Source organism: Trichosurus vulpecula, chromosome 1, assembly GCF_011100635.1.
Source record: "Trichosurus vulpecula isolate mTriVul1 chromosome 1, mTriVul1.pri, whole genome shotgun sequence".
Taxonomy (NCBI): domain Eukaryota; kingdom Metazoa; phylum Chordata; class Mammalia; order Diprotodontia; family Phalangeridae; genus Trichosurus; species Trichosurus vulpecula.
Genome location: NC_050573.1, coordinates 51,042,887 through 51,069,454, shown reverse-complemented (window position 1 = coordinate 51,069,454; position 26,568 = coordinate 51,042,887). Strand labels below are relative to the sequence as shown.

At 46.6% G+C, this 26,568-nt stretch overlaps 1 protein-coding gene across 2 annotated transcripts in view; it reads right to left on the bottom strand.

Annotated features, from left to right (window-relative positions):
- Positions 1-4,904: 4,904 nt before the first annotated feature.
- Positions 4,905-26,568, bottom strand: part of MYO1F (myosin IF) — a 47,451-nt gene continuing 25,787 nt past the window's right edge. For both annotated transcript variants that reach the window (XM_036741323.1, XM_036741324.1), the window contains 18 exons: positions 25,546-25,626; positions 25,228-25,314; positions 23,325-23,411; positions 22,516-22,683; positions 20,921-21,006; positions 20,394-20,475; positions 17,794-17,900; positions 17,479-17,577; positions 17,076-17,220; positions 15,988-16,102; positions 15,701-15,870; positions 15,434-15,579; positions 14,190-14,336; positions 13,286-13,434; positions 12,996-13,073; positions 8,380-8,584; positions 7,934-8,103; positions 4,905-7,289 (listed from right to left, as the gene is read on the bottom strand). In XM_036741323.1, the coding sequence (XP_036597218.1) occupies positions 7,213-7,289; positions 7,934-8,103; positions 8,380-8,584; positions 12,996-13,073; positions 13,286-13,434; positions 14,190-14,336; positions 15,434-15,579; positions 15,701-15,870; positions 15,988-16,102; positions 17,076-17,220; positions 17,479-17,577; positions 17,794-17,900; positions 20,394-20,475; positions 20,921-21,006; positions 22,516-22,683; positions 23,325-23,411; positions 25,228-25,314; positions 25,546-25,626 (2,199 nt within the window). In that variant the 3' untranslated portion in view covers positions 4,905-7,212. The remainder of the gene's footprint in view (positions 7,290-7,933; positions 8,104-8,379; positions 8,585-12,995; positions 13,074-13,285; positions 13,435-14,189; positions 14,337-15,433; positions 15,580-15,700; positions 15,871-15,987; positions 16,103-17,075; positions 17,221-17,478; positions 17,578-17,793; positions 17,901-20,393; positions 20,476-20,920; positions 21,007-22,515; positions 22,684-23,324; positions 23,412-25,227; positions 25,315-25,545; positions 25,627-26,568) is intronic.

Genomic DNA, 26,568 nt, shown 5'->3' with positions numbered 1-26,568 from the left:
TGCCTGTTCAATGGTCATCTAGCCTTTGCTTGAAAACCTCTAATAATAGGAGAACCCACTGATTCCTGAGGCAGCCCATTCCATTTTTGGACAGCTCTAATCATTAGGAAGTTTTTCCTTACATCGGTCTTAAAATCATCTCTTTCATTCACTTTCATCCACTGCTCCTGGTTCCGCCTTCTAGGACCAAACAAAACAAGCTTAATGCTTCTTCCACATGTCAGCTCTTCAAATACTCCAACAGTTATCACATCCCCCCAGTTTTCTCTTCTCAGGCTAAACATCCCCAATTCCTTCAACCTGTCCTCTAAGAACATGAAATAAAAACCTCTTCCCATCCTGATTGCTCCAACTGGACTCCCTCCAATCTGTCAGTGTCCTTAAGGAAATATGTTGTCCTAAACTCAATTACCTACTTCAGCTGTTGAGCTTGCTATTCACTAAAACTCAGATTTTTTTTTAGACCAATCTCTCTGCCTAGCCATGCCATCCCTATCTTGTGAAATTGATTTTCTGGAAACCAAACATAAGACTTAACATTTATCCCTACTATTTTTCACTTTGTTGGGCTTGGCTTGGAATTCGTGGCTGTCAAGGTCACTTTGAATCCTGACTCTGTTGTACAATCAATAAACATTTGTTAAGTCCCTACTATGTACAAGGCACTGTGCTGAACGCTAGGGACACAAAAAGAGGCAAAGGAGAGTCCCTGTCTTTTGTCTAGTGTGTTAGTTACCCCTCTCAGCATTGTCATCTGTAGATTTAAGCAGCTCAGGTCCAAGCACAGATCTCTGGAGCACCCTACTGGAGACCTCCTTCCGAGATAATATTGGACCATTAATGACTGCTCTTTGGCTCTGGCCATTTGACTAGTTCTAAATGCCTCAAACCATAGTATCATTCTAACCCATAACTATCTTTTCCGTATGACTTTTCAACAAGACAAGAGACTCTGTTGGATATTTTGGTCAAATCTAGGCAGAATCCACGTATTGCGTTCCTCCTAGCTGCCAGTGTCATAACCTTGTCAAAAAAGGAGATGGCATTAATGCCATGTTGACTTTGTGATCATCGCTTCCTTTTTCAGTTGTTCGCTGTCTGTTAAATATTCTGATCTGGAATTTTGTCAGTGATTGAAATCAAGCTCATGGACCTGTAGTTTGTAGATTCTGGTCTCTCCCTTTTTTTCAGTATCAGGACAATGTTACCCTTCTCCATTTCTGGGGTATTGTTTATACTTTGCCATCTTTTAAAGATCACTGGCAGGGCCTCAACAATAACATGGTCATTTCCTTCTATGCCCAAAGTTGGAGTTCATCTGGGCCTGGTAACCTGGCCTAACTTATCTTGGATATCACTTCCCTCTTAGCCATTCTCCTCAGCAGTAGAAATAAAGACAAAATAAAAGTTGGAAAACCTCATTATGTTGCAAGCTTAAATCTACCTGGCACTCTTATCTCATTTGTACCCTCTGTCCCCTTGACTGGAAGGCAGGGCCATGATTTCCAGGGCCTCTGTTTAAGGAGAGGGCTCAGCACAGTCTCCTTCCTATTTGCCACCAACTTTTCATCTTTCCTTCTCCTGCAACCCCTTTTCAGCTTCCTTTTGCCAGGTGTTTTCCCCCATTAGATGGTAAACTCTTTGAGGGAAAGGGCTGTCTTTATTTTTATTTGTATCCCAGTACTTAGCATGGTCCCTGGCACATAGTAGGTACTTAATAAATATTGACTGACAAGTTACATGACTCTGTCTTTTCTCAGTGGACCCAGAGTGTGGTCCCATCCACTCTGATGAGTGGTTTTATAAATTCTTTGACCTCCCATTCCCCCCACCCCCATCCCCCTCCAACTAGGATTAAAAATTACCTTTTCTTGTCTTCAGTTTGGTTCATCAGCCTCAGCTCTTTCTGAGTTTTTGTACTCCTGACATTCTTACAGGACTGAGACATGCTTTTGGGCCCACCCTCTATCATCTTGTTTCTGTGTTCTGTGTCTCTAACAATCTATGTTGTTGGGTAAATTCCCTGTATATCTACATATGCATTTTCAGATAACTTTTCTTTTCCTCCACACCAGAATTATTTCACTTCGGGCCTGCAAAATTAGATGCCTTAGGGCTTCTCATACTCCCTGGGCTTTCTCCTGTAGATTTTTAGTGTATAGGATCCTGCCTATCCCTTCCTTGAACCCTTTAAAACCTGACGCCCCCAAACTTATAATACCTTTCAGACTATTCCTATATTTTCTCTCCTCTTTTTGGCTGTTTATGGTCATTTTTTTTCCTTTGATCTGTAAGTGTTGGATTTTGACTATCATGTTCCTGGGGGTTTTCATTTTAGGGTTTCCTTTGGGAGATGACCAGTGGATTCTTTCTCTTTTAATTTTGTCCTCTGGTTCTAAGAGATCTGGACAGTTTTCATTTATGATTTCTTGAGATGTATCCAAGCTTTGTTTTTGCTTATAATTTTACGATTTATCTTAATTTCTTATTTTTTCTCTTTGACCTATTTTCCAAGTTCTTTTTTTTAATGACATATACCTTGCACTTTCTTTAGCTTTTTCAGTCTTTTGGAGTTACTTTAATATTTCTTATTGTCTCATAGAATTGTTGCTGTTTTTTTTTTTTTTCTGTTTGGCCCATTCCAATTTTCAGAGAGTTCAATTCTTGGGCTAGGTTTACCGCTATCTCTTATAAGATATGAATTCTCCTTGCTGTTGTTTCTTCCCTAGCTATTCCACTCTGTAGCTCTTGTTTTATTTCTTCCCAAATATTCTTGTAGTCTCTATGGGGAAGATACTTTTTTCTCTGAACTAATACTTAGATCTGGAGCTCTTTCAGGTTTGTCCCTTGGTGTTTTCTTGGTCTATTTCTTCATTGTGTTTGGCATTTTCTTCTGTTGACTCAGCTTCACTTTCTGGATTGGGGGATCATGCTTGGTTCAAACTCTATTCCCACATACACTTGGATGGTATGGACAGACTCTGTTTGTTCCTGAGTGTGGTAGCCAAGACTATGCCCTGCTTTCTACAGGAACTGTCTGGCCTTGTTTCTTTCTGTGGTTCAGACCTAGGCTGCTTGGAGGCCAGGGGCGTAGGCTGCCTGGATGCTGGGCTGGCTATATTTCGTGCAGCAGCTAGGCTCTGGGTTCACCCTATGTTGGGCTCAGGCCCTGTCTCCTATTGTGGAGCCAGATTACTTTACTCTTCATCCTCCACATCCCTTGGCTTGTCTCCCCTCAGGGCTTCTATAAAATTATGGCAGTATTTTTGTGCAGTACTGGGTGGAAGAGTTTAGAGTTCAATCTTTCTTGCTTTATTTATCATTGTTCTTCCTGCCCCCTTTTTACAGCCTTTACACTGGAGTTATCTGAGTGGGATATGGGCTCCTCTAAGTTCTAATGTGCCCTCTTCCCACAATCTCTTCTCTTCCTCTTTATTATAAATTCTAAGATGGAGTGATAGTTTCTTCTCAAGGTTCCCATCATTTTCCACTAAAATTTCTGCCTTCAGACCTCATATAACATGCTGTTTGCGCCTCTCTGATAAATTTAGAATGTAATACTCTGCATTTGAGTTACCTGTGTTTATATCTTATTCTTCTACTAGACTGTGAACTTGACGAGGCCAAGAATTGTACCCTATCTAAATTTCTGTTATCTCCAGCATCTAGCACCGCTGTCTGCACATGTTATATAATTAATATTAATAATATATTTTCAACAAATATAAATAATATTAATAATAATATGCCTAATGAATAAATCAATGAATATCTCCATTCCCTCCTCTCCTTCCTCATGGTTCCCACCCCAGTCTAGACCCTCTCCCTTGTTCTCTTCTACTAGTTTCCTCACTGGCCTTCCTGCCTCTGTTGTCTCCCCTTTCCAAAGTCAGATTTCTTATTCAATTGTTCAAATGTCCAACTCTTGGAGATCCCATGGACCGTAGCACGCCAGTGCTTTCCATGGGGTTTTCTTGGCAAAGGTACTGGAGTGGTTTGCCATTTCCTTTTCCAGAAAGCCAGATTAAACTTTTGTAAATCAGCAGTTTCTTAATAAAGAAGGTCACTTCCCTTCTCAAGAACTTTTATTAACTCCCTGTTTCTAACAGTATGAAATCTAAGCACCAAATAGAGGTGAGGGTAAAAATAGCACAATGGATTTGGAGTCAGGAAATCTGGATTCAGATCCTGGCTCAGCCACTTAATACCCATTTCTGGGCCTCAGTTTCCCCAGATGTAAAATGAGAAGAATGATAATTGTAGAGAGGCTGGAGGGAGAGAACAAAACAGGATGAAAAGTCACAGTGCATCAAAATTCTCTGGCCAACACAGCAATTGCTGTTTTGCATGAAACAGAAACACTTTTCTAGAGTGAGGGTAAAAGCTTCCTTAGAAGGAGTGACAAGAAATGACAAGCTGGGCGATTTCAGAAAAACCTTGGGAAGACTTACATGAACTGATATGAAGTGAAGCGAGCAGAACCAGGAGAACATTGTACGTTGTAACAGCAATATTGTACCAAGAAGAATTGTGAATGATTTAGCTATTTCTCAGCAATACAGTGATCAAAGACAATCCCAAAGGACTCATGATGAAAAATTCTATCCTCCTCCAAAAAGAACTGATGTTGTCTGAATACAGACTGAAGCATGTTCTTTCTTTCTCTTTCTTTCTTTCTTCCTTCCTTCCTCCCTCCCTCCCTTCCTTCCTTTCTTTCTTTCCTTCCTTCTTGTTTGAGTCTTCTTGCAAAAAATGACTAATATTGTTTTACGTGATTGCACATGTATAATCTATATTGGATTCCGTGCTGTCTCAGGGAGGGGGGAGGGGAGAGAGGAAGGGATAGAATTTGGAACTCAAAACTTTTTAAAAAATGTTAAAAATTGTTTTACATGTAACTGGGAAGGGGGAAAAAGATAATGGAGAGAAGTGAGGGAAATTTGGAAGAGAAGCAGTTAACAGAGGAGTTCCAAGCATTGACCTAATGGCAGCCTAGACCTTCTTGTGTAGCTCTGCTGACAAGTTTCATCTCCATTGTCTGAGAAGCAGGATGAAAGTTTCACAGCAATTACTTCTTAAAGAAAACTGTATCCTCTCTGCTTAAGAGAGCTTTATTAATCACACTATTTTCAGGGGAGAACCAAGAACTAAGGGGACTGAAAATAGTCAGTCAACAGGGACAGTTAGAGCAGAGATTAGCACCTGGCAAAAAACAGCCTAGAGCAGAGCCTGGAGGGGTCCACCAGGGAGCAGTGTAATCACACCAGCAGGAAAAGATGGTGGCTTTGGAGTGTCAAAGGCATGAGTTTCCCTTCTAGGAATATGTTCCTTGGTCCTGCATTACCCATATGCATGTAGCCCTTTTGTGGAGATATAGCTTGGTAACTGGTCTGGCAGGAGGTATAGTCACAGCCACTGAAGACCCAGAAGACAAAGTTCTTGTCACCAGAATCCTTGGCACTGTCAGATGTCTCAACATCAGGAACTGATATTTTTTGTAAGTGGAAATGACATTAAAGATGCATCAACATCTGCTTTGCTGCTGCAGTCTAAGGACCATGGGGCTTTTCCATCTGATTTATGATGAAAACCTTCCATATGTGTTGTCTCCACCATTGAAATGTGAGCTTGACATCAGGGAATATCTTATTTTTCTATTTGTATCACATATATTTAGCCCAGCGCTTTGCACATAGTCAAGCATCCAATAAATCCTCCTTCCCTTCCTTTATTTAGGTACCCTGCATTCCCCAATGTAGTCTTGTATTCCTCATGTGTGAATGCTCCATATGTAATTCCTGTGCAAGCCCACTCTTTTTCTGAGTCATATGTGTATATATATATATTTGTGGGAGAGTGATCTCATGGTAGAAGGGGGCAATGTTTTATCATTTTATTTTCTATTTAATGCCTTTGTTATTAACTGTGTCATCTGGCTGACTGGTAAAAACTAAGCTATGCTGGTGGGGGCTCATGAGCAAAGGTTTAGCAAGGATCCTGACCTCCAAAATATCTAGAACTTGGTGTAGCTAAGGGAGAATTCTTTGGTGAAGGGGCCCCCATCTATGACTATGATTATGTTACCAACTTTTGAGGAAAATGCTTTGTAAATCTGAACGGTCTATAGAAATTCAAGGTCTATAGACATTCATAGGTTTATAGGATTTAAAGTTGGAAAGGATCTTATAGGTCATTCAGTCCAGTGTCCTTCAAATGGGAAAAAGTCCGAAAACATAAGGGATTTACCCCAAGGAAATAAAGGTAGTATCTCCCTGAGTTGTAGGATGGGAAAAAACATTGGGTTTAGAGATAAGAGAACCAAGTTCAAATCTGGGCTCTGCTGCTGATGTGCTAGATGACCTTGGGCAAGTCCCTTCCCCTCTTTGGGTTTCGGTTTCCCCATCTGTAGCATGAGAAGTTTGGCCTGATGATCCCGAAGGCCCCTGCCATGGTCTTGAGTGTGGGTCATCTGGGACTTGGGATCCTACTTGGCATTCTCATCAGGATAATTGATGTTCAAATAGCACTTTAAGGTTTGCAGAGCACTTTAGAATGAGATTCTACTTAGATCCTCACAACCAAGCTGGGAGGTAGGTGTCGTTATCATCCCCATTTTACAGATGAGGAAACTGAGGCAAACAGGTTAAGTCACTTGCCCAGGGTCACACAGCTAGGAAGCATCTGAGGCAGGCTTTGGAGTCAGGTCTTTCTGACTTCAGGCTACCTGCTGTATCACCTGTGAAGGAAGACACCAAACCATGTTCTGTCTGTTAGTAGAGACATTGTTTCTGAGTCCTTCCTTTGGGGTAAACCCAGGCAGTGGCTCTCCAGTCCTTTGTCCTTGGTCTCTCTTCTCTCCCCCGACCCCCAAGTCTCAGCCTGGAAGGGTCTGGTCAGGAAGAGGCCTATCCTGCCTGCCCTGCTCCTCCTTCATGAGGAAGGATGGGTACTTGGTTCCTCCTGGGGAGAGCGGGGAGGGAGGGCAGGAGTCAACAGGGGAAGAGGGATTTCCTGTTGTAGGGACCCAGTTCCTCATGGAAAAATCCAGGGGCTTTGAGTTGCCCCCATAGCTGCCAGACTTCTGAGAGGTCCATGGGACGGGGTGAGACAAGATGGGGGTCTCAGCTGCCCTAGAAGAAGTTTGGAGCAGAGATGGGGCAGATGTGAGGGGCTGGAAAGAATTCCATTCTGATGCCCAGAGTTCCTGGGGTCTTAGATCTTTTCCACGTAGTTTCCAGGGAAAAGGCCCTCCTGGCCATGCAGGCGGCCTTTCCACCAGCCTGATGGATCTGCAAAGGAGAAAAAGAGACAAAGGTCAGAGAGAGCCCCTAGCCCAGTCTTTAGTCTAGCCCTTTGGACACATGCCTCATGACTCTTTGTGTGCATGTATCTTTTCTGACTCATCCTCTGATAAGCTGTGTGACTCTGGTCAAGTCTCTTTCCCTCTCTGTGCCTCAGTTTCCTTGTCCATAAAATGAGAGGGTTGGAGTGGGTAGGAAGGAAGGGAACGTTTTATTAGGCACTTACTATGTGCCAGACGCTGTGGTAAGTGCTTTACAAATAATATCTCATTTGATGTCCACAACAATTCTGTGAGGTGGGTGCAATTGAGGAAACTGAGACAGAGAAGGTTAAGTCACTTGTCCAGGGGCACACAGCTAGTAAGTATCTGAGGCTAGAATTGAACACAGGTCTTCCTGACTTCAGGCCCAGGACTCTGTCTACTGGACCATGGGGCAGAAGTAGATGGTCTCTAAGGCTTCTCCCAGTTCTAAAATCCCTGGAGGCTATTACTACCCCTCTGTGAGTCTGCCCCCTGAAAAACAGCAGCATGGAAACAAGAGCCCTCTTTCTAGCTCTGATGGGATGGGAGCCAATGAGTGGATGCATGCCTACCTAGAGACCCCACCAGTCCCCACCAGTGTCTACATACCCTCCAGTAGGATCTCGATGACCTCGTTGACATTGAAGCTCAACTCATCCACATCCTGGCCCACATATTGATAAAGGGCACGGCAACGTGGACCTGGAATCCGAGGCTGAGGCTTGGGCCGTCCCACACCTGGCACAGGCCTTTGCCCAATGCTTCGCTTTCGCTGCATCCTGTGGGGGCACAGATGCCAGGCTGCTTGTGGGAGGCAGCAAGATAGGGGAGGGACTCCTGTGGATAGTGGCACCTTATCCCACCAGGAAGACATATGATATCCGTGGGACCATGAAAAAGTCAGCAAAGGGATGTTTCTCTGGGGGAGTTGCCTAAGGTCACCCTGTCCCTTTGATCCCTTCCTATTTCCACCCCCAGAATTCCCTAGACATACAGTGGGGGATATGTTTAAATATTTTAAAATGTCACTCTGTGGGAGTGCCCCTGGAACCTACCCGGCCATCCCCTGATCAGGCACATTGAGGAACTCCATGTTGTGCTCAGACGGCGGTCGTTTGTGGGGTCTTCGGCTACTCCCACTACTCCCCAGGGCTGTGGATGGAGGTCCCCGCTGTGATCTTGGGCCACTCACCATTGACATCTGCTCCAGGGGTGAAGGGCCACCACGGGCCATGTGGGGTGCCCTATTCTGAACTGGCCCTGCAAAAAGAGAAGGTGCTAGGGGCAGGGAATAGGAATGGGAATGTGGGAAACTATGGGGTTATTGAATGTGATCAACAGGACTGCGAGCCACAAAACACAAATTTTGGGGATATTCAACACTATGGGAACCTGAGGCAGCTTCTGAAGACTCGGATAACAGCAAAGAAACTTCCGAGACACTGAGCTAGAAGAAGATACGAGTCATGCTGCTGTTCATCCTTCATTCTCGAAGAGGACCAAGGATATCATGAGGGTGATGTCTTGACTTTCGAGTGAATTGGATTTAAGCGTTTCTCCTCCAGAATCATTGAAATCCAGTGGTAAGACCAACAAAGTCAAGATGACCAGTGACAGCCCAACAATGCAGGGGGTGACCTTGGCCAGCTCTCAGTCTGAGCTAATGCCCATTCAATGATGAAGGGCTAGGTAAGAATTGAGGCAAAAGATGGAGGCCTAGTTTGCCATCACCAAAGAATCAGTCTGGGAGGGGAAGGCCCTTAGAGTTTCTGGCCAGAATGGCAAACAGTTACTCTCATTCTGAGCCTCAAAACCCAAACAATGGCTGAGAGGCTTGGGCTGGGACCTGTTATTGGCCATTTAATGAAAGTCAGAGTGATTTGGGTTTAAAGGCCTAGTCCAGTGGCTCCATTTGAATCACAATGGGCTTTTTAAAAGCCTTTTTTTCAGAGCAATATTTCAAGAAATCATAGATGAAAATTACATGGGGCAAAAAGTAAATTGTCCCAGCTTTTTGAAAATAAAGAAAAAGAATAAAAAATTAGTCATGTAGATTAGAGGGTAGAAGATACGGACTTTGAGGATATGGGATTATGGGAAAAGAATGAAATATTGCTACTAGTTGTCTCTTCCATTCTGCTCACATAGACACTACTCCTATTCCCTCACATCTGGGTTATTCTAAGAATCTCCTAACTGGCTTCCAGGTTCTAAGCTCTTCTTCCACCCAGAAGCCAAAATGATCTTCCTAAGGCATAAGTCCATTCATATCACTCCTCTGTCCAAGACCCTCACCAGCTACCTGTTACTTCTAGCATAAATAACAGAATGATTTAACCTATACCTTTATTATCCTTTGATGGTAACAAATGCTTATTGAATCGCATCGAAGTCATAAGCTATGAAGAACTTGGCATTCAGGGGTTTTATGATCAGTTAATTAACAAGCATTTATTAAATGCCTGCTGTGTGCCTGGCAATGTGCCACATGCAAAAACAAAAGTGATAATTGCTCTCTCACCTCAGAGAGCTTATGTTTCTAACCATGCAGTGTAATTATCGGGCCGATCTCACTTTACTGCAGTTTATGTGGCCCACTAGCCAAACCATGATGCTCATCGTTCCCCAGTTTCATCCTGCCTTCCCACAGGCGGTCTCCCATCCCTGAAATGCACTCCTCTCTCAGCTCCTCTAGTTGAAGTCTTTATGCCATTGTGGAGACCATACTTCTCTGAGACCTCTAGCTACAAGCACACTCTCTCTCCACAAATGTTCCTTTGTGGACTCATGACAAAAAATGCTATTCACATCCAGAGAAGGAACTGATACATCCTGAGTGTAGTTCAAAACACGCTATTTTTCGCTTTTTGAATTTTTTACATGTTTTTTTTTTCCCTTTTGGTCTGTTTCTTCTTTCACAACATGACTAATATGGAAATGATTGCACATTTATAACCTAAATTAAATTGCTTATCATCTTAGGGAGGGAGGAGGTAGAGGGAGGGAAAAATTTGGAACTCAAATATTTTTGGAAAATGAGTATTAAAACTTGTCTTTACATATAATTGGGGAAAAATAAAATCTTATTTTAAAAAAATGTTCCTTTGTCATGGAAGGTGCTTAATAAATGCTTGGTGACTGACTGACTGACTCTTGCATCTCCCCTTAGCCTGATCATTGCCTGTTATTAAACTTTAAACATTTTTTTTCAATAACAGAAATCCACCTTCTCTCTCACCTCCCTCCAACTTAAAAAAGGAAGAAAAAGAGAGAAAGCCCTTGTAACAAATGTATATGATCAAGAACAACAGATTCTGGCATTGGGAATGTCCTGATGTTATAATTAACTGTGTAGATATTTGATCATGATTTTCAGCTCAAAGAGCACATGTAGAATAGCGAACCAGCAGGAAGACCTGGCTTTAGGTCCCATCTCTGTCATTTGGTAGCTGTATGACCCTGGGTAAGTCACTTAACATCTCAATACCCCAGGTAACCTTTTAAAACTCTCAACTGCAGTTTGGGCTTGGATCTGCATTGCTAGAGGGAATTTCTTCACTGGGAATTCCTTATACTACTAAAATTTTAGGTCTGGTCCAAAAATAAGATAAAATTAGAAGGCAAGGACAATGTCATTTTTTCTCATCAGGCTCTACACACAGTAGGTACTTAATACATGTTGAGTCGAAGGTGAATTATTATTTCTATCATCAGCAGAGGAGAGAATGAAAGTGCTGCTGAAAGATTCAGAAGTATAGGGTAGGGGAGAAGAGAGCCCTCCCAGCAGGTGGCCTCCATTTCCTGGGCCCGTATCACTGCCTTCCTCAGAGGCCCAGCTGGGGCCAGCTCTTCCAAGGAAGCTTTTTCAGAGCCCTCGACTTGTCAGTATGGCAAGTCACCTGACCTCTCTAGGTCTGCATTCTCTCATCTATGAAGCAAGGATCTTAAAAATATTCAGGGGCGGTGAACCTGCGGCCTCCAGGCCACATGTGGCCTCCAGGCTGCGGTTCCCCACCTCTGGCCTAGGTTATACATATGCTGGGAAGAAAAATTGGTCAAGTTTTCCTTTGTAAACCTTCATCTGCTCTAGAAATAGGAGATGGTGGTTGTTTTGTTTTGTTTTTCAGTCCAAATCTGTGATTTCATTAATATCAGAAACTCAGGCCCATTGTGTGCACCGTAGCATCTTAGAAAGTTGCCTAGTTCACAGAGAAGTTACATCACTTGTTCAGGGGTTTCACAGCTATAATGGGCAGAGGCCGTAGGTCTTCCTGATCGTGAGGCCAGCCCTCTCTCTACTAGGCCATGCTGACCAGTGATTATTATTCTTGGTGTAGTAAAGAAGGGGGCTCGAACCCTGGCTCCATCTGACACAGTGGAATGATCTTGGACAAATTACTTAACATCTGTAATCCTCGGTTTCCTTATCTAGGAAATAGGGGCGGTAATATTTGTGCTACCTAGCTCACAAGGCTGTCGTGAGGGAAACATTCTGTTGAGTGCAACAGAAATAGGAACTGTTAATAATTATTATTCTCTCTCATGGACCTGGTCCACAAGGTCATTTGTGTGAGAGAAAGCAGCCTAACGTGGTGCAGAAAGCACCGGCCTGGGAGTCTGGGGACCTGGGTTCAAGTCCTGGCCCTGCCACTTAGTAGGTGACCTTAGGTAGGTATCACTAGGGTTATATAGATACCCTCTTTGGGCCTCTGTTTTCTCATCTGTAAAATGAGGGCACTGGACTTAGAGTATATTGGCCGTGGGATTTGGGTTCAGATTTCAGCTCTGCAACCGACTCTCTGTATGACTGTTGTTAAACCTGAAAATTTGGTTGAAGGAAACAACGGAGCTAGGTGATAGAAAAATCCATGTTGTTTATTGTTTTCCCTTAAAGCATAGCGAAGCTAGCTTACTTGTACGTACAAGGAGTCAGAGCTTAAAACTCTGGCTGCCTGAACAAAGCAATGAGAAAACTTACATACGTTATTTTAGCAGAGCTAGCAAGCCTGTATTACCTCATTTTTTATGACCCCCATGTATGTTTAACCATGATACAAGAAGAGGATTTTCCTTAATGGAATAGAGCTGTAAAGGATGTTGACAAAAGTTAGTTGAAACTACAGCCCAGCGTCTCTGTGTCTCATTACATTCCATAACATAGTATATACCTGTAGAATATTAAGCAAGGTAATCTCTCTGGGGTTAGGGTAATGTCTTTAGGTCAGTCTAATCTGGCCTTGTTGACAGAGGTAAGGGTATTTCCTGAGCAAACTTTTAGAGAGAACAAAGAAGCCCAGGTCCTGGATCTTCATCCAGTTACTCATTAATTCAGGCTCTGGGTCTGGTTGAAATTAGAAATCATATAAAATAGTATAATATTTTCCACATTGTGGATCACCAATTCTCCTTGAGTTTCTATTTCCTGTTGTAGCGTAATGGGGTTGCACTCAGTGTTCTCTTAGGTTCAGTCCTATTCTGAGATTCTGTTCATCTCTGAGGACAGAGTGACGGGAGAGGGGGAATAGCTGGGTCAGCAGCAGCAGGATAGATCCTGGGGGGAGGCTGGGGCTACGCCAGAGAGAGGGAGGCCTAGAAGGGAGGAAGCTGAGGCTGATGTAGTTTGGATGATTCCCTGCCAAAGATGGTACAGGGGAAACCACAGAGTCCTCACCTCTGGAGGGAGCTGGGGCTGCTCGGACTGGTGCTGGCCTCCTCCTCTGGCCCTGCGGAGGTCCTTTCTTTGTTGGCTCTGCAAGGGAAGGAGAGTGAGGGAAAGGGGCTCCAACAAAACGACCCTGACTTCCTTGTGAGAGGGCAGCAGCTGAGATCCTGAGGACACTTATCCTCATAGGCCTCTCTCCTCCTGGCCCTCTCCCTCTTCTCCCAGACACCCCCTGCCTTCTCTGTCCCTCTGCTTCTCTGCTCTGGCCCAGCCTAGCTTAGCTCCCCCGAGATACTCACTGGAGTTCTTAGGAAGTCCATCACTGATGCTGATCATCAGGGTCTTGCCACTGGCTTTGAGCATGGCCACCTCTCCTGGACCTCGGGAGAAGGTGATGGTCCGGAATCCTCCTCCACCCCAGCCTTCCTTCTTCACCCGGAACTGTAGTCTGACAGAGGGAGGAGAGAATCAGGGAGAGAGACCCAGAGAGCCGCTGCCCTGTTTGCTTTATCTCCCCCATCCTCCTCCACTCTCTCCATCCCCTCTGCTGTGCTCCTGGCATCCTTCAGAGACCCAAGAGGTGGAGGAGGGAAGGTGGAGAGAATAAGCATTTGCTGAGTGCCTACTATGTGCCCTGCCCTGTGCTTGGGACTTGTATGTATTCTCTCATTTGATCCTCACTACAATCGTGGGGAGTCGGTGTTATAATTATCCCCATTTTACAGTTGAAGAAACTGAGACAAACAGAAGTTAAGTGATTTGCCCCGGGTCTCTGAGGCTGGATCCGAATCCACTGCCCCATCTAGCTGCCTCGTAGGTGAGGGGGCAGATATGGAACGATCTTGTAAAAGTCATCTTTCTTGGAAACTACTGTGTTCATTGCTAATTCAGGGATGGGCAATGGTGACTTATAAAATACATGGCAGGGCTCAGATAAAGGAAGAAACATTATCATTGCCAGGATCATAAATTTAGTGCTGGAAGGAGGGACCATGGAAGCCATCAAGTTTATCCCCCCTCCCATTTTGTAGATGAGGAAACTGAGGCATAAAGAGTTTAAGTGATTTACTCAAGGTAGAAAGTGTCTGAGGCAGGATTTGAACCTGGGTCCACCCCCCCAAATGTGAAAGGGGACTAGACGGTCCAGCATGGGTCCCAGAGCCAGCCCCAACCTTCCCCCCCCATCCTCCCACCCCTCCCTACGTGTCATTGAAGGTCAGGGTCAGGACGTTGTGAGTGAGCTCTTGGAAACGCTTGCACAGAAGACTGACGAACTCTGTTTTGAAAACACTCTCCAGGAAGCTGTCTGCCGCCACTTCATGGAGGATAAAGAAGTCGTCCTGCCTGGTGCTGGAAGGAGACAGAAAGACGAGGGAGTGAGGGGCGTGGAAGGTCACAGGCATTGAACCGGGAGATGTGCAGAAAGGACTCCTGTCTCCCTAGTGGCTGAATTTGCTTCAGCTTGGTACGGTCAAAGCCGTGCTAGACTGATCCAGGACCCTCGGGTTTGAATCCCATTGTGACACACCCCGGCTGTGGGACCTTCGCAGAGACTCCTCTTTGCCTTGGGTAGCCTGAGGCTAATAACACTTCCACCGCCTCCCTCTCTGGGTAGCTATGAGGAGAGCTTTTTATTGTAGTTATTATCATTATTCACAGACTCTAGAAGCTGGAAGGGACAGCAGAAGCCGTTCTAGTCCAACCCATAATCCTCTCTGCAAAGACCTGACAAGTGGCGGACCCATTTAGCTTGAAGACCTCAAGGAGAACTCTCTTTCCACTATCAGAGGCAGCGTTTATCAACATTATTACTACTCTTTCTCCTGTGCTTGGGTGTCAATCACCAGCCAGCATTTATTAAGTGCCTACTGTAAGCAAGCGCTGCACTAGGTGCTAAGGTGTGGACAAAAGTGAAGCAATTCCTACCCTCGAAGAGCTTACGTTCTTTCAAGAGAGACAATGTGTACATAGATAGGTCGGTCCGTACAAGGTGACTGATGGGTGGGGTTTGGATTAATGGGTAGGGAGGAAGGGAATAAGCATTTATTAGGCTGCTACTACATGCTAAGAACTGTACTAAGTACTTTATAAATATCCTATCTGATCTTCACAACAATCAAGTAAGGTGGGTGCTATCACACCTTTTTACACCTTATTATACCTTATTACATTTTACAGTTGAGGAAACTGAGACAATCAGCGGTTAAAGTGACTTACGCAGTCATTCAACTAGTAAGTGTCCAAGGCCAGATTTGAACTCAGGTTTTCCTGACACCAGGCCCAGCCCTCTATCCATTGTGCCTAGGGCTTCCTCTAGAACTAACCAGCGTTCTCCTTGCCCAAAGTAGTGATTCCTGGGCTGCAGAAAGGCTGCAGGTGGTAGGAAGGGTAGGTAAGAGATGTGGGCGAATGGAGGGATGGATGGTTCTCTGAACAGCAGAGCTCACCTGAGGGAGACCCCCCGGAGGGACTGGATTTCTATTTTCTTCTTCAGAACCTCTTGAATCTGTCCCTTCTCTGGACCCTTTTTTACCTTCTCCCGCCCGATCACGTACACATACTTAGGAGTCAGAATTAGGTCCCGCTTGATGGGCTGTGGGGAAGAACAGGTATTGCATTTGGTGGCAAACACTTGTGTTTTGGGGGTGGAAGGTCTGGGTCGATCCAGGGGCTGGCCCCGGTCTGGCCTAGGGCTTGAGCAGGATGGTCCTCACCTTGAAGCGCCGGTCATACTTGTTGATGGAGTCTGCGAAGTCTACACGCTCACGCTTGGTCAGAAACTGGCGAAGCTCAGGCCGTGACTCCAGCCCTAGGTAGTCGCCTACAAAGTTTCTGTTGATGCTGTTCCTTCTCCTTTCCTTCTTGTTTAATAGGATGTTGGAGGCTGCGGGGGGCCAGGATGCAAGATCTCAAGGCTGGGGGCCCACAGGGCTCAGGGCCCTCAATTCCCCCATCCAAGGAATGCCTGTCCACATCTGTCCCCGCTTCTCCTGTGGCCTACCTTCCTCTCGCATCTGCTCATATCTTCTCACGGCCACATGGCGCCTCCAGGCTTTCTGGATGGTGCGGGCAAAGCTGTCAAACTTGCGTTCTCTCATTTCTTCCAGGAGAAAGAGCTTGGGGAGGGAGAGAGGCAAAGGCCTGAGGGAGATGGGCTAGCAGCAGCCCCAACCCAGACCTTCTCACCCACCCAGGAAGGGCCCAAGGCTGCTTCTCCCCAGGAGGCAGGGGATCCAAGCTGGGATCCCCCTCTTCCTACTTTGAACCATCCCATTGCTCTGTCCCCCAAACACAGCCACCCTCCCCTTTCTTCTCTTCCCTCCACATGATCATATGAGATAACATATAAAAGCACTCTGCAAATCTCAAAGGTAACTCTGTGGCTTAGCTGGTTAAAGCGCCTGTCTAGTAAACGGGAGATCCTGGGTAGCTAAGCAATGCACTGGGTGGAGTGCTGGACCTGGAATCAGGGGCACCTGAGTTAAAATCCAACCTCAGATGCTTATTAACTGTGTGACCCTGGGCAAGTCACTTCACCCTGATTGTTTCAGTTTCCTCATCTGTAAAATGAGCCGAGGAAGGAAATGGCAAACCACTTCAGTATCTTTGTCTAAGAAAATCCCAAATGGGGCACAAAGAGTTGGACACGCCTGAAATGACTGAACAACGACAAATGGCTATTGCTGTCACATTTAAGCCACGTGCATGGGTTCTGCATGGATCGAGAAGATTACCCAAGCTCTGTTTACATGCATGGAGACACACAGTCACATACGATTGCAGGGATTACTCATGTATGTGACTGCCCATGGGTTACAAGTGTTCACATGTTCATTAGATGGCGAGCTCCCCTCAGCCTAGGGACTGCCTTCTGCCTTCCTTTGTACCCCTCACAACGCCGGGCCCATAGTAGGCTCTTTATAAGTGTTTATTGATTGACCGATTGGCATAGATCACACATATCACACCATTCACATGCCCTCAGGTCCCATGCACACAACAGTCATTCATACAAGTCAACAAACATTCACGAAGCACCCACTGTGGTCTAAGGGCTGAGACACACTTACCGTACATGCGCACACTTACCGACTCTGGGTTCTTGATGAAGACCTTGGAGCGCCCCATTTGGTACTGATCGGGGTCCATGTTGACAGATCGGAGCAGGTGCTGCACCCCCTGACGTTCATCACCATGCCACTGTGGCCACGTCTCCGGAGTCAGGATGGCATACCTGGCGGTGTGAGCATGAGGGCAGGGCTGGGCACCGGGCCTGAGGGGTGGCCCCAGCCTCACCCTATTCTCCACCCCCCATTCCATCTGAGGCACGCCCATCCTTGTACCAGGAGGCAAGGCACAGTGGACCACGGTCTAGAGGGTCTAAGATAAGACATCCACAGCACCATATCATAAATCAATGAATGAAAAAACATTTATGAAGTTGTCACTGTGGGCTAAACACTGGGAATGGGGATTAGGGACAGCCCCTTACCTCTGCAGGAACTTGGAGAACACACGACGGTAGGCAAAGCCAGCACGACGAACACGGATATTTTCTTTCAGACCCAGATACTCCACCTGATGTTTCACCCTGGTGTCCATCGAGGGTCAGGGGAAGTCAGTACATAGAATGGCTCAACATGGCCCAGTTTGGGGGAGCAAGGCCATAGGGAAATGGTCAGGGGATCAGTGAGGGGGTAGGGGATCAGTATAAGAGGCGGGGAGTACCCTAGGTCATTGTGGGTCAAGAGGTCAGTGAAGATGATAGTAATCCTGGCAAGGGCAGGTGGTATGGTGAGTTACTCACCGGCTTTCCTCCCAGTCATGGGGCCTCTTGGTCTCATTGGGCTTAATGCATCGGATGTAGTGGGGTGTACACTTCTTCAAAGTGTCCACCAGATCATTGGCCTGCCTCTGAGAGAACAGAGATGGAGGTGAGAGCCTGGACGTAGGGCCTATTTCATACCTTCCCTCCGTGGGCACCCATATCACATGCTGATACAGCCCCCAAAGGTAGAAAGGGAAAGGGACATAGACATGGCGTGTTTTCTTCCTTCACTAGAATCTAAGGTTCCTGAGGGCAGGGATGGTCTTTTCTTCTGCTTATATTTATAGTCCCTGCATTTAGCACAGTGCCTGGTATGGAGTAAATACTTAATAAATGCTTCTTAAACTTATATGAACTGATGCTGAGTGAGGGGAGCAGAACCAGGAGAACATTGTACACAGTAACAGCCACATAGTGGGATGACTGACTTTGATAGGCTTGGCTCTTCTCAGCAATACAAGGATCAAAGACAATTCTGAAAGGCTCAAGGCTCATGATGGAAAATACTGTCCACATCCAGAGAAAGAACTATTGAGTCTGAATGCAGATCAAAGCAGACTATTTGCTCTCTCTCGTTTTGTTTTGTTTCTTCTTTCTTGTGGTTCATTCCATTGGTAAAAATTCTTCTTTGCAACATGAGACTAATGTGAAAATATGTTTAATGTGAATGCATTTGTAGATCCTATATCAGATTGCACGCTGCCTTGGGGAGGGGGAGAAAATTTGGAACTCAAAAGTTGGTGCAACTGAATATTGTAAACTAAAAAATAAATAAATAAAATGCTTCTTGACTTGACATGGGAGAGCTGCAGAGATACAGTGTCAGACATATAGACACATGGGGGACAGACGTGTGGCAGAGAGACACAGTGCATGGGAGAGACAGAGATACAAAGTGGAGGTGTGAGGAAATGCCGTTCCTGTCTTCGATAGGCAGAAAGCCCCTCCCAGGGACATAGGAGACAAGTTCCCACAGAATACCAGTGCTCAGCCCTGGCCCCATCTCACAGATTGACAAGTATAGAAGCCTCCCCAAGCCAGTACAGACAAGGATGGAGCCCACCAGATGGGCTAAGGTCACACAGGGAAGGAGACCTACCCCTGTGGAGTTTATGAAATGGGGAAGAGAGGCTCAGTAATGGGGAGGAGTGAATGCATTGCCTCCTGGGCATGAGCTCTGGCTACAGAGAAGATGAACCTTCACTCAGTCCCTTTCTACCATGGTGTCAACCCCTGTGCATGGCAGTGTTTGGCTGGCCTTAAGTGAAAATCTAGAGAAGCTGGAGACACACAGAGTAGAGAACAGTCAAGCTAAGGAGCATATTTAGTCCCAAAGCCCAAAATTAGGCCAGGGCTGAAATCTCCCTAGGCAGGAGTATCTGGGGTAGTGATGACAATGTTACAAAGCCAGGGGGTAGAGAAACACCAGGGGACACTTGGGCATCTCTGTTGGCCTGTGTAACCAGCATGGGGAGGACAGAATCTTGGGTTGAAAGAGACCTCCAGGCCACCTAGTGCAAGCCCTGGCCAAGAGTACCCTTTGCTACACCCCTAACAGAGGTCATCTGTCCTTCCTCTGAAGGCTTCCTGGCAGGGCTCATTCTCCTTTTGGATAACTCTCATTGTTGGGAAGTTTTCTTTTCATCATGCCCAAATCTTCTTCTTTATAATGTCTGCTTGTTGCTCTTCATTCTTCCCTCCAGGTCCAGGCCGAACAAAGCTAATAGCAGCTAAGTGGCTCAGTGGATAGGGCATCCAGGCCTGGAGTCAGGAAGTTCAAATCCAGCCTCAGACCTGATTAGCTGTGTGAACCTGGGTAAGTCACTTAACTTATTTGTCTCAGTTTCCTCAACTGTAAAATGGGGATAATGATATAACACCTCCTTCCCAGGGTTGTAAGGATGGATACTGTAGTAGATACTTTTATTCTTTTCCTTAATGCCCCATCCATGTGATAGCACTTCACATGCCTGAAGATAGTTCACTTGCCACCCTTTACCTCCTAAGTCCTCTCTTCTAACTCAAACATCCCCAGTTCTTCCCATCAGTCCTGGTGATCCATGATCTAGAGGCCCCTCAACATCCCCATGCCCTCTCCTTATCCTCTAGCCCTTCCTGGAAGGAGCTGTGATCCTAGCTCTGGTACTTACTACCTGCAGGCAAATGACAAATGACATTAGCTGCAGGACACTTGGCCATCCCTTACAGTCTTTGAGCCTCAATTTCCACGTCTATAAACTGGGGATAAAAATTACCTGTAATACCTACCATTCTGGGCTGTTATTAGGAGATGAGGCTTGTGATGAACTTGAACTTTGCAAACATCAAAGGATTTGATGAATGTTGCTTTTTACTGTTACTGTTATTACTGAATGTAAATTACCCATGCCACCATTATCTGGGACAGTTGGCAGCTGACTGCTTTGGTCAGGATGAGTAACCAGCCATGGCTGGTGGGAGATCATGGCCAACAGGAGGAGAGAAAGTTGGATTTGTGGAAAGGAAGATAGAGACCTTGGGTTGGGGGAAGAGACATAGACCAGGGCCTGGATGAGAGAGGGGGAGCCCTGGGCTCATACCTTAATCTTGGAGCCTGCAGTGCTGGGCCGGCCTTTCTTCTCTGAGTCCAACCTCTCAGGGAAGAGCATTTGAATGAAGGCACTATGGGGGTACACTCAAGTGGGCTTGGGGCAGTGTGCAACTCTATCCCCTCCTAGTTCCTGGCCCTCTTGCTTCCAGTCTGTGGAATGCATTCACTCCCACTCTACCCCTGACTCATCCTCTACCCGCTCTGGCCTTGGGTTTTCTCCTCTGGTAAGTGTGTGGGTTGAATGAGATAATTTCTATGCCTTATTTGAATTTTAAGTTTCTATGAATGAAGCTCCCTGTCCCCTCCTGAATCCCCCCATCCCACCTGTCTTTCAGCCTGTTCTGGCTCCCTGTCCCTATTCCCCTCCCTTCTACTCCCAATGCTTCAACCTTTCCCAGCTTCTTGTCCTTGCCCACCACCCTGCATGGGTGTCAGTCCTCAGCCCGTCCCAGCTCCCTGCCTGCCTACTTAGTCCTCAGGCTGTCTCATCTCCTGGTCCCCACAGCTTCCACTCACTGTTCGCTGCTCTGCATAAGCTCGATGAGGTCTGAGAAGAGGACGTCTCGGTTTCGTTCACAGAAACCACTGACATCATAGGATACCTGAGCAAGGAAGAGATGGGGAGATCCTGAGCAAGGAGGGGAGTCCTGGGGATCCCTGGCACTGGTGAGGTTAGGGATTAGGGGTTGCTGGAACCTTAGAGAAGGGAGAATGCCATAGGAGAGGCTCTGAGGCCTCTGGATTCCCAGAATGTGAGGACTTTCCAGTGGAGAGATAGGTCCCTGGGGGCGTCAGGGTCACCTTGATGAGGCCCCAGGGCTGCTGCAGGGAGAGAAAGCTGCCTAGGCCAGGCAGATCTTTATCCCCCCCCCCCCGCCCCCCCCCCCCAGCCCTCCATGGTTTACAAAGCAGTTCCCTCACAGCCCCAGGAGAGAAATGATGGGGCAATTCCTACTTCCTCTATTTTACAGAAGGGGAAGTTGACACCCAGACCAGACAGAGGAAGTCATTAGACCAGGGTTACTATAGCTGGTGAGCGTCAGCCTGGCCTTCTGACTCTGGGTCCAACCTTCAGTCACACCAGCCGCCTCTCTCAGAATAATAGAACACACTTACACAGAACCATAGAGAACGCTTTCCTCATGATGGCCCTCGGAGGTAATGGGTGACAGGTGCCCATTCTACAGAGGAGCAGACTGAGGTCCAGGCAGGGGAACTGACTTGCCTCATGTCACACAGGTGGTAAGTGGCCATCTGGGGCTTAAGTTGGGGTTCCCTCTGACTCCAAATCCAACCACTCTTCCCACTATGACCTGCTGGGGATGGGGGGCCTGGACGTACAGGGGGTGGTTGAGCAGGGACAGTGGGATGACAGGCATGATCCAGTCCAGATGAACTTGATTTACCAAATACTCATTAAGCATGTACTTAGAAGGAGGAGGTGGTGTCGTGATACAATGACTAGGGACCTGGCCTCGGAGCCAAGAGGAACTGGGTTTGAGTCCTACGCCTCACACGTACTGATATGGGACTCTGGGCAAGCAAGTCACTAAGTCACTGGAGGCAGTTGTCAGAGAAGACAGTTTCAGAGAAGGTGACAATCTGCATTGGGAGAAGAAGTGCTCCCCTGGGACTCCTCTCCATCAGTGACATCACATCCCCATGCTTCGTCTAGATTTTGGATGGTGAGAATGATGGTTAAAGAGAAAGACTTGAATTCAAGGCCCAACCCTTCCACATGCTGGCTGTGGGGTCCTGGGCGGGTCTCTCAGTGCTCTCAGCAACTTTCAGTCAATCATTCCATCCGTCGATCAACCAATCGACATTTGTCAAGAAGAGCAGGGACTGCCCTGATTTGGTAAAGGGAATTTCTGAATCTAGGAGTTTCCTTAGATCAAAAAATTCACAAGTTGAGTGTCTATCACTAAGTACAAAGCACTGTGCTAGGCACTGGAGAGCCATAGACAAAGCAGTGAAATATCCCTATTCTGAAGGGCTTCCTTCGTGTTGGAAATGGGGAGGGGTGGCTGGGGCAGCTCAGGTACAAGAGATGGTTCCAATGGTAGAACTGGGGGAGTCCAGGGCTGCTGAGGGTGGGGGCTAGACTGTACCTTGCCCGCATAGTGGTGGATGACGAAGCCTGAGTTCCAGCTGTTGAAGTGCTCGTGGCACCCCACAGCCCCCTGTAGCTTCTGCAGCAGGGTCTGGTCAGCCCCATCGCCTGTGGCGTGCATTGTGGCGCACACGTCATCCAGTACACTCATGATGCCCGGAGGATTCTGGGGCGAGAGAAGAGGCTCAGACCTGGGCATGGCGCCCAATGTCCCCTCGCCAGCTCATGGTCAGCCTTTGGCATGGTCCTCCCAAGGACCAGGGCCTGATGGGCTATTTGGAACTGGAAGGAGCCTCATAGGTCATCTAGTGCAAAGCCCTCAGTTTCTGGGAAAGGAAACAGGCCTAGAGGGAGTGACTTGTCCTAGGTCCCACAGACAGTGGCAGAATTGGGATCTGGACCCAGGTCTGCTCCACATCCAGTATACTCCCCACCATCCCACACTGCCTGTCCTAACTCCTGCCCAGATCCTGGGATCTAAACCAGGGACCTTTAGATCTTCCTTGAATTAGATTGTGTTAGATCTTCATCTATTCCAGCACTGACCACTGACCTCCCTTGTGATCACTGACTGCTCTGTGATCACAGGCTGGAATCATTGGTGGCTTTGTCCTTGACCAAGACTGCCTGGCTGGGAGTCACAATGGAGATGGGAACAATCCATACTCCAAGCTCCCCCTTCCCAGCGGTGGACATCCGTGGTACTCTCTGGGAAGAAATACCCCTCCTACAACCTAGGCCTTTCTCATAGGCCCTTTGCCCAGCCTGCCCTGCTCTCCAATCACATAACCCAGATCCTGGACTCACCAGTTTGTTCTCGATGAGGTCACATACAACCTTGTTGTTGAAGTACTGGATGGGGCTCCATTTGATGCCTTCCTGAACATACTCCTCCTGGGGAGGGATGGGGGTGGGGAACGAGACAATGAGTAGTGGGTAAATGGGGGGAGTTGAAGGGAGACATGGCCAGAGGGACCCCCACTCTGCCCTGCCCCATTCTAGGCCAGGAGCCCAGGGTTCCTTTGACTTACTCTAACCCCTGTCTCCTTTCCTCCATCCCTGGGAGCACCTGGGGCTGTGATAAGGGAGCTTTCATCTTATCCTGCCCAGATTCAGGCCTCCCTCTACCTGACTTCCCAGCCACCAGCCACTGCAAGTACCTCTCCCCCCTCCCCAGAATTTCTTTATGTATAGTCTCTCCCTGCTTCTCAGTAAGCTCCTGGAGGGTAGGGATTGCCTTATCTTGTCACCAGGGCTAAGCATAGTGCCTGGCACCTACAGTAAGGACTTAATAAATGTTCTGTCTCTATTATGCCCAGGGAAAGCCACAGCTGAATAGGGGAGCCTGGGTGTCTGTGTCCATAGTCAAGCCTGGAAGGGCTTTGAAATCCATTGGAGGTTAGAGTGAGCAGAACCATGTCCCCCAGCATTACTGTCCTGGAAGAGCACTATGTTCCAGTCAAACCTGGCTGCTTCCTGTGGCCCATACATGATACTCTATATCTAAGCTCAGTGCCTGCCCTTCACACAGGCAGTCTGTGCCTGGAATGTCACCTTCCTCACCTTTGCTTCTAGGAAATCCTAGCTTCCTTCCAGGCCCAGCTCAAGAGCCACCTGCTATCCTAGGCCTTTACAGACCCCCCAACTGTGAATGCTCCCCACAAATTTTGTATTTACTTAAATAGGTTGTCATCTTTCTAAAGTATACCTCTGCCCATGCTACCTCCTCCCCTCAGTAAATCCTAATGGCTTCCTGTTACCTCCAGTATCAACTATAAATCCTGTTTGGCTTTTAAAGCCCTTCATGATCTGCCCCCTCCCTACACTTTCTAATCTTTTTATATTTTCCCACCCTCCCCCCACCCTTTGTTGTTGTTCAGTTGTGTCTGACTCATCATGACCCCCTTTGGGGTTTTCTTGGCAAAGATACTGGAGTGGTTTCTGCAGCTCATTTTACAGATGAGGAAACTGAGGCAAAATGGGGTTAAGTGATTTGCCCAGGGTCACATAGCTAGTAAGTGTCTGAGACCAAATTTGAACTCAGAAAGATGAATCTTCTTGACTCCAAGCCCTGCACTCTATCCGCTGTGCCATGTAGCTGCATGTAGTTGCACCTCCCCCACCTCCCACCTCCCACTCCGACTCTGTGATCAATGATACTGGCCTCCTTGCTGTTCGTAACTTGTACTAACAAGACTAATTCATCTCTTGACTTCAGGCATTTTCACTGGGCTCTTCCCATGTTTTGTATTCTCTCCTTTATTCCACCTCCACCTCCTGCCTTCCTGGTTTCCTTCAGGTCCCAGCTAAAATCCCACCATCCTCAGGAAGCCTTTCCCGATCTCCCTTAATTCCAGTGTCTTCTTTCTATCTATTATCTCTGATTTGTAGTGTCTCTAGCTTGTTCACACATAGTTGTTTGCAGGTTGTCTCCCCTGTTAGACAGTGAGCTCCTTGAGAGCAGTGACTGTCTTCTGTCTTTCTTAGTATCCCCAGCGTTTGGCACAGCACACCTGGCACATAGTGTCTGCCTGACCCCAGAGCTCTTCTAATGTACCACTACTGCCCAGTGAGATTTCATCTCTTGGGATCTGGCCCCCAGAAGGCTCAGTTCTGGGAACCGCCTTGGGAAATGTCAATTGATACAGGAACAGGACCCCCCTGCCTCCTCCCCTGTCTTTTCCTCTCTCCCTAGTGTCTGGGCACTCACCTGTTCAGCCTTCAGTGTGAGCTCGATGAAAATCTGCTGTAGTTTCTCATTCACAAAGTTGATGCAGAACTGCTCAAAGCCATTTCTCTGGGGGCAGGAAGGGGGCACTGAAGCCATCATCATGCCCTGCTTTCAGCCCATCTCTCCCTACCTCGCCCCCCCCACTCCTAATAGGGTGCCATTGAGGGCAGTGGCTGATTCTGGCTCTTTGAGGATGGGAAGCAAGGAGGACCACAAAGCAGGGATGGGACCAGAATGGGGAAAAAGGGATGCTGAGGCCCCTGCTTGGCTCTATCTATCTGCCATGTTGTCTGGTACCTGGAATATCTCGAAGCCGTAGATATCCAAGACTCCAATGCTGTATTCTTGTTGTGGCTTCTGCATGGCTCGGTTTATGGCCTAGGGAGGGAAGACTGGGCTGTTGGGAGGCAGCAGGGCTGCCCAATACCCTCCCTCAATTATCAAAGGGGAGCAGTGATGGCCTAAGGCTCTGCACCCTACCTCCACTTACCCACTTTCTATAACCTCTTTTTTTTTTGGTAAATTTTTTATTCATTTTAAACTTAAATGCAAAACAAAAAAAGAAAAAAAAATACATTCGATGTACACGGCAGAACATAGGAGACGATTCAATATAAAATAATAAATTTCCGTTTCAAGAAAACCTATATAATAAATACTATGCATTGTTTTCATTGCTACCCAGCTTTTCTTTGCTTCCTTCTAGGTTTTCTTTTGTTCTCTGCTGTGCACTTTTGACTTTATTTTTTTTCCCTTCCCTCTCCTGTCTATACCCTCTTGAAGGGTAGGGAAGAATCAGAGAGGAGGGGAAAGCCGCTGTGTTGTGTGGCGGGTAGAAAACTAGGTTTAGAGTCAGGAAAATCTGATTTCACCAAACCTCAGTTTCCTTTTCTGTAAAATGGGAGTAATAATGGCATCTGCCTCACACACGGACGAGAGGATCAAATGAAGTGATATGTGGGGTGTGTTCCGCAAACTTTAAAGTGCTATATAAATATTAATTACTAATATTACTAATTTTATTGATAATAATGACAGAGGCATGGGGTATAAGGATGGGAGAGGTTTGAGATCTCAGAGTTAGGATGGTTGTCTGTAGGAGAAGGGGGGGTGCAGTTGGCAGAAGGTAGGTTTTAGGAGAGAAGGAATGAGATAAGAGAGATCATGGACTCATAGAAGGTCAAAGCTCAGAGGGAGCCCAGAGACCATCTGTTAATTTTTGTTTGTTTGTTTGTTTGTTTTAAATATTAACAAAATTTAAATAGATATTGACTATTTAAATGAAATAATATCTTAAATAATGAAATAAATATTTAATAA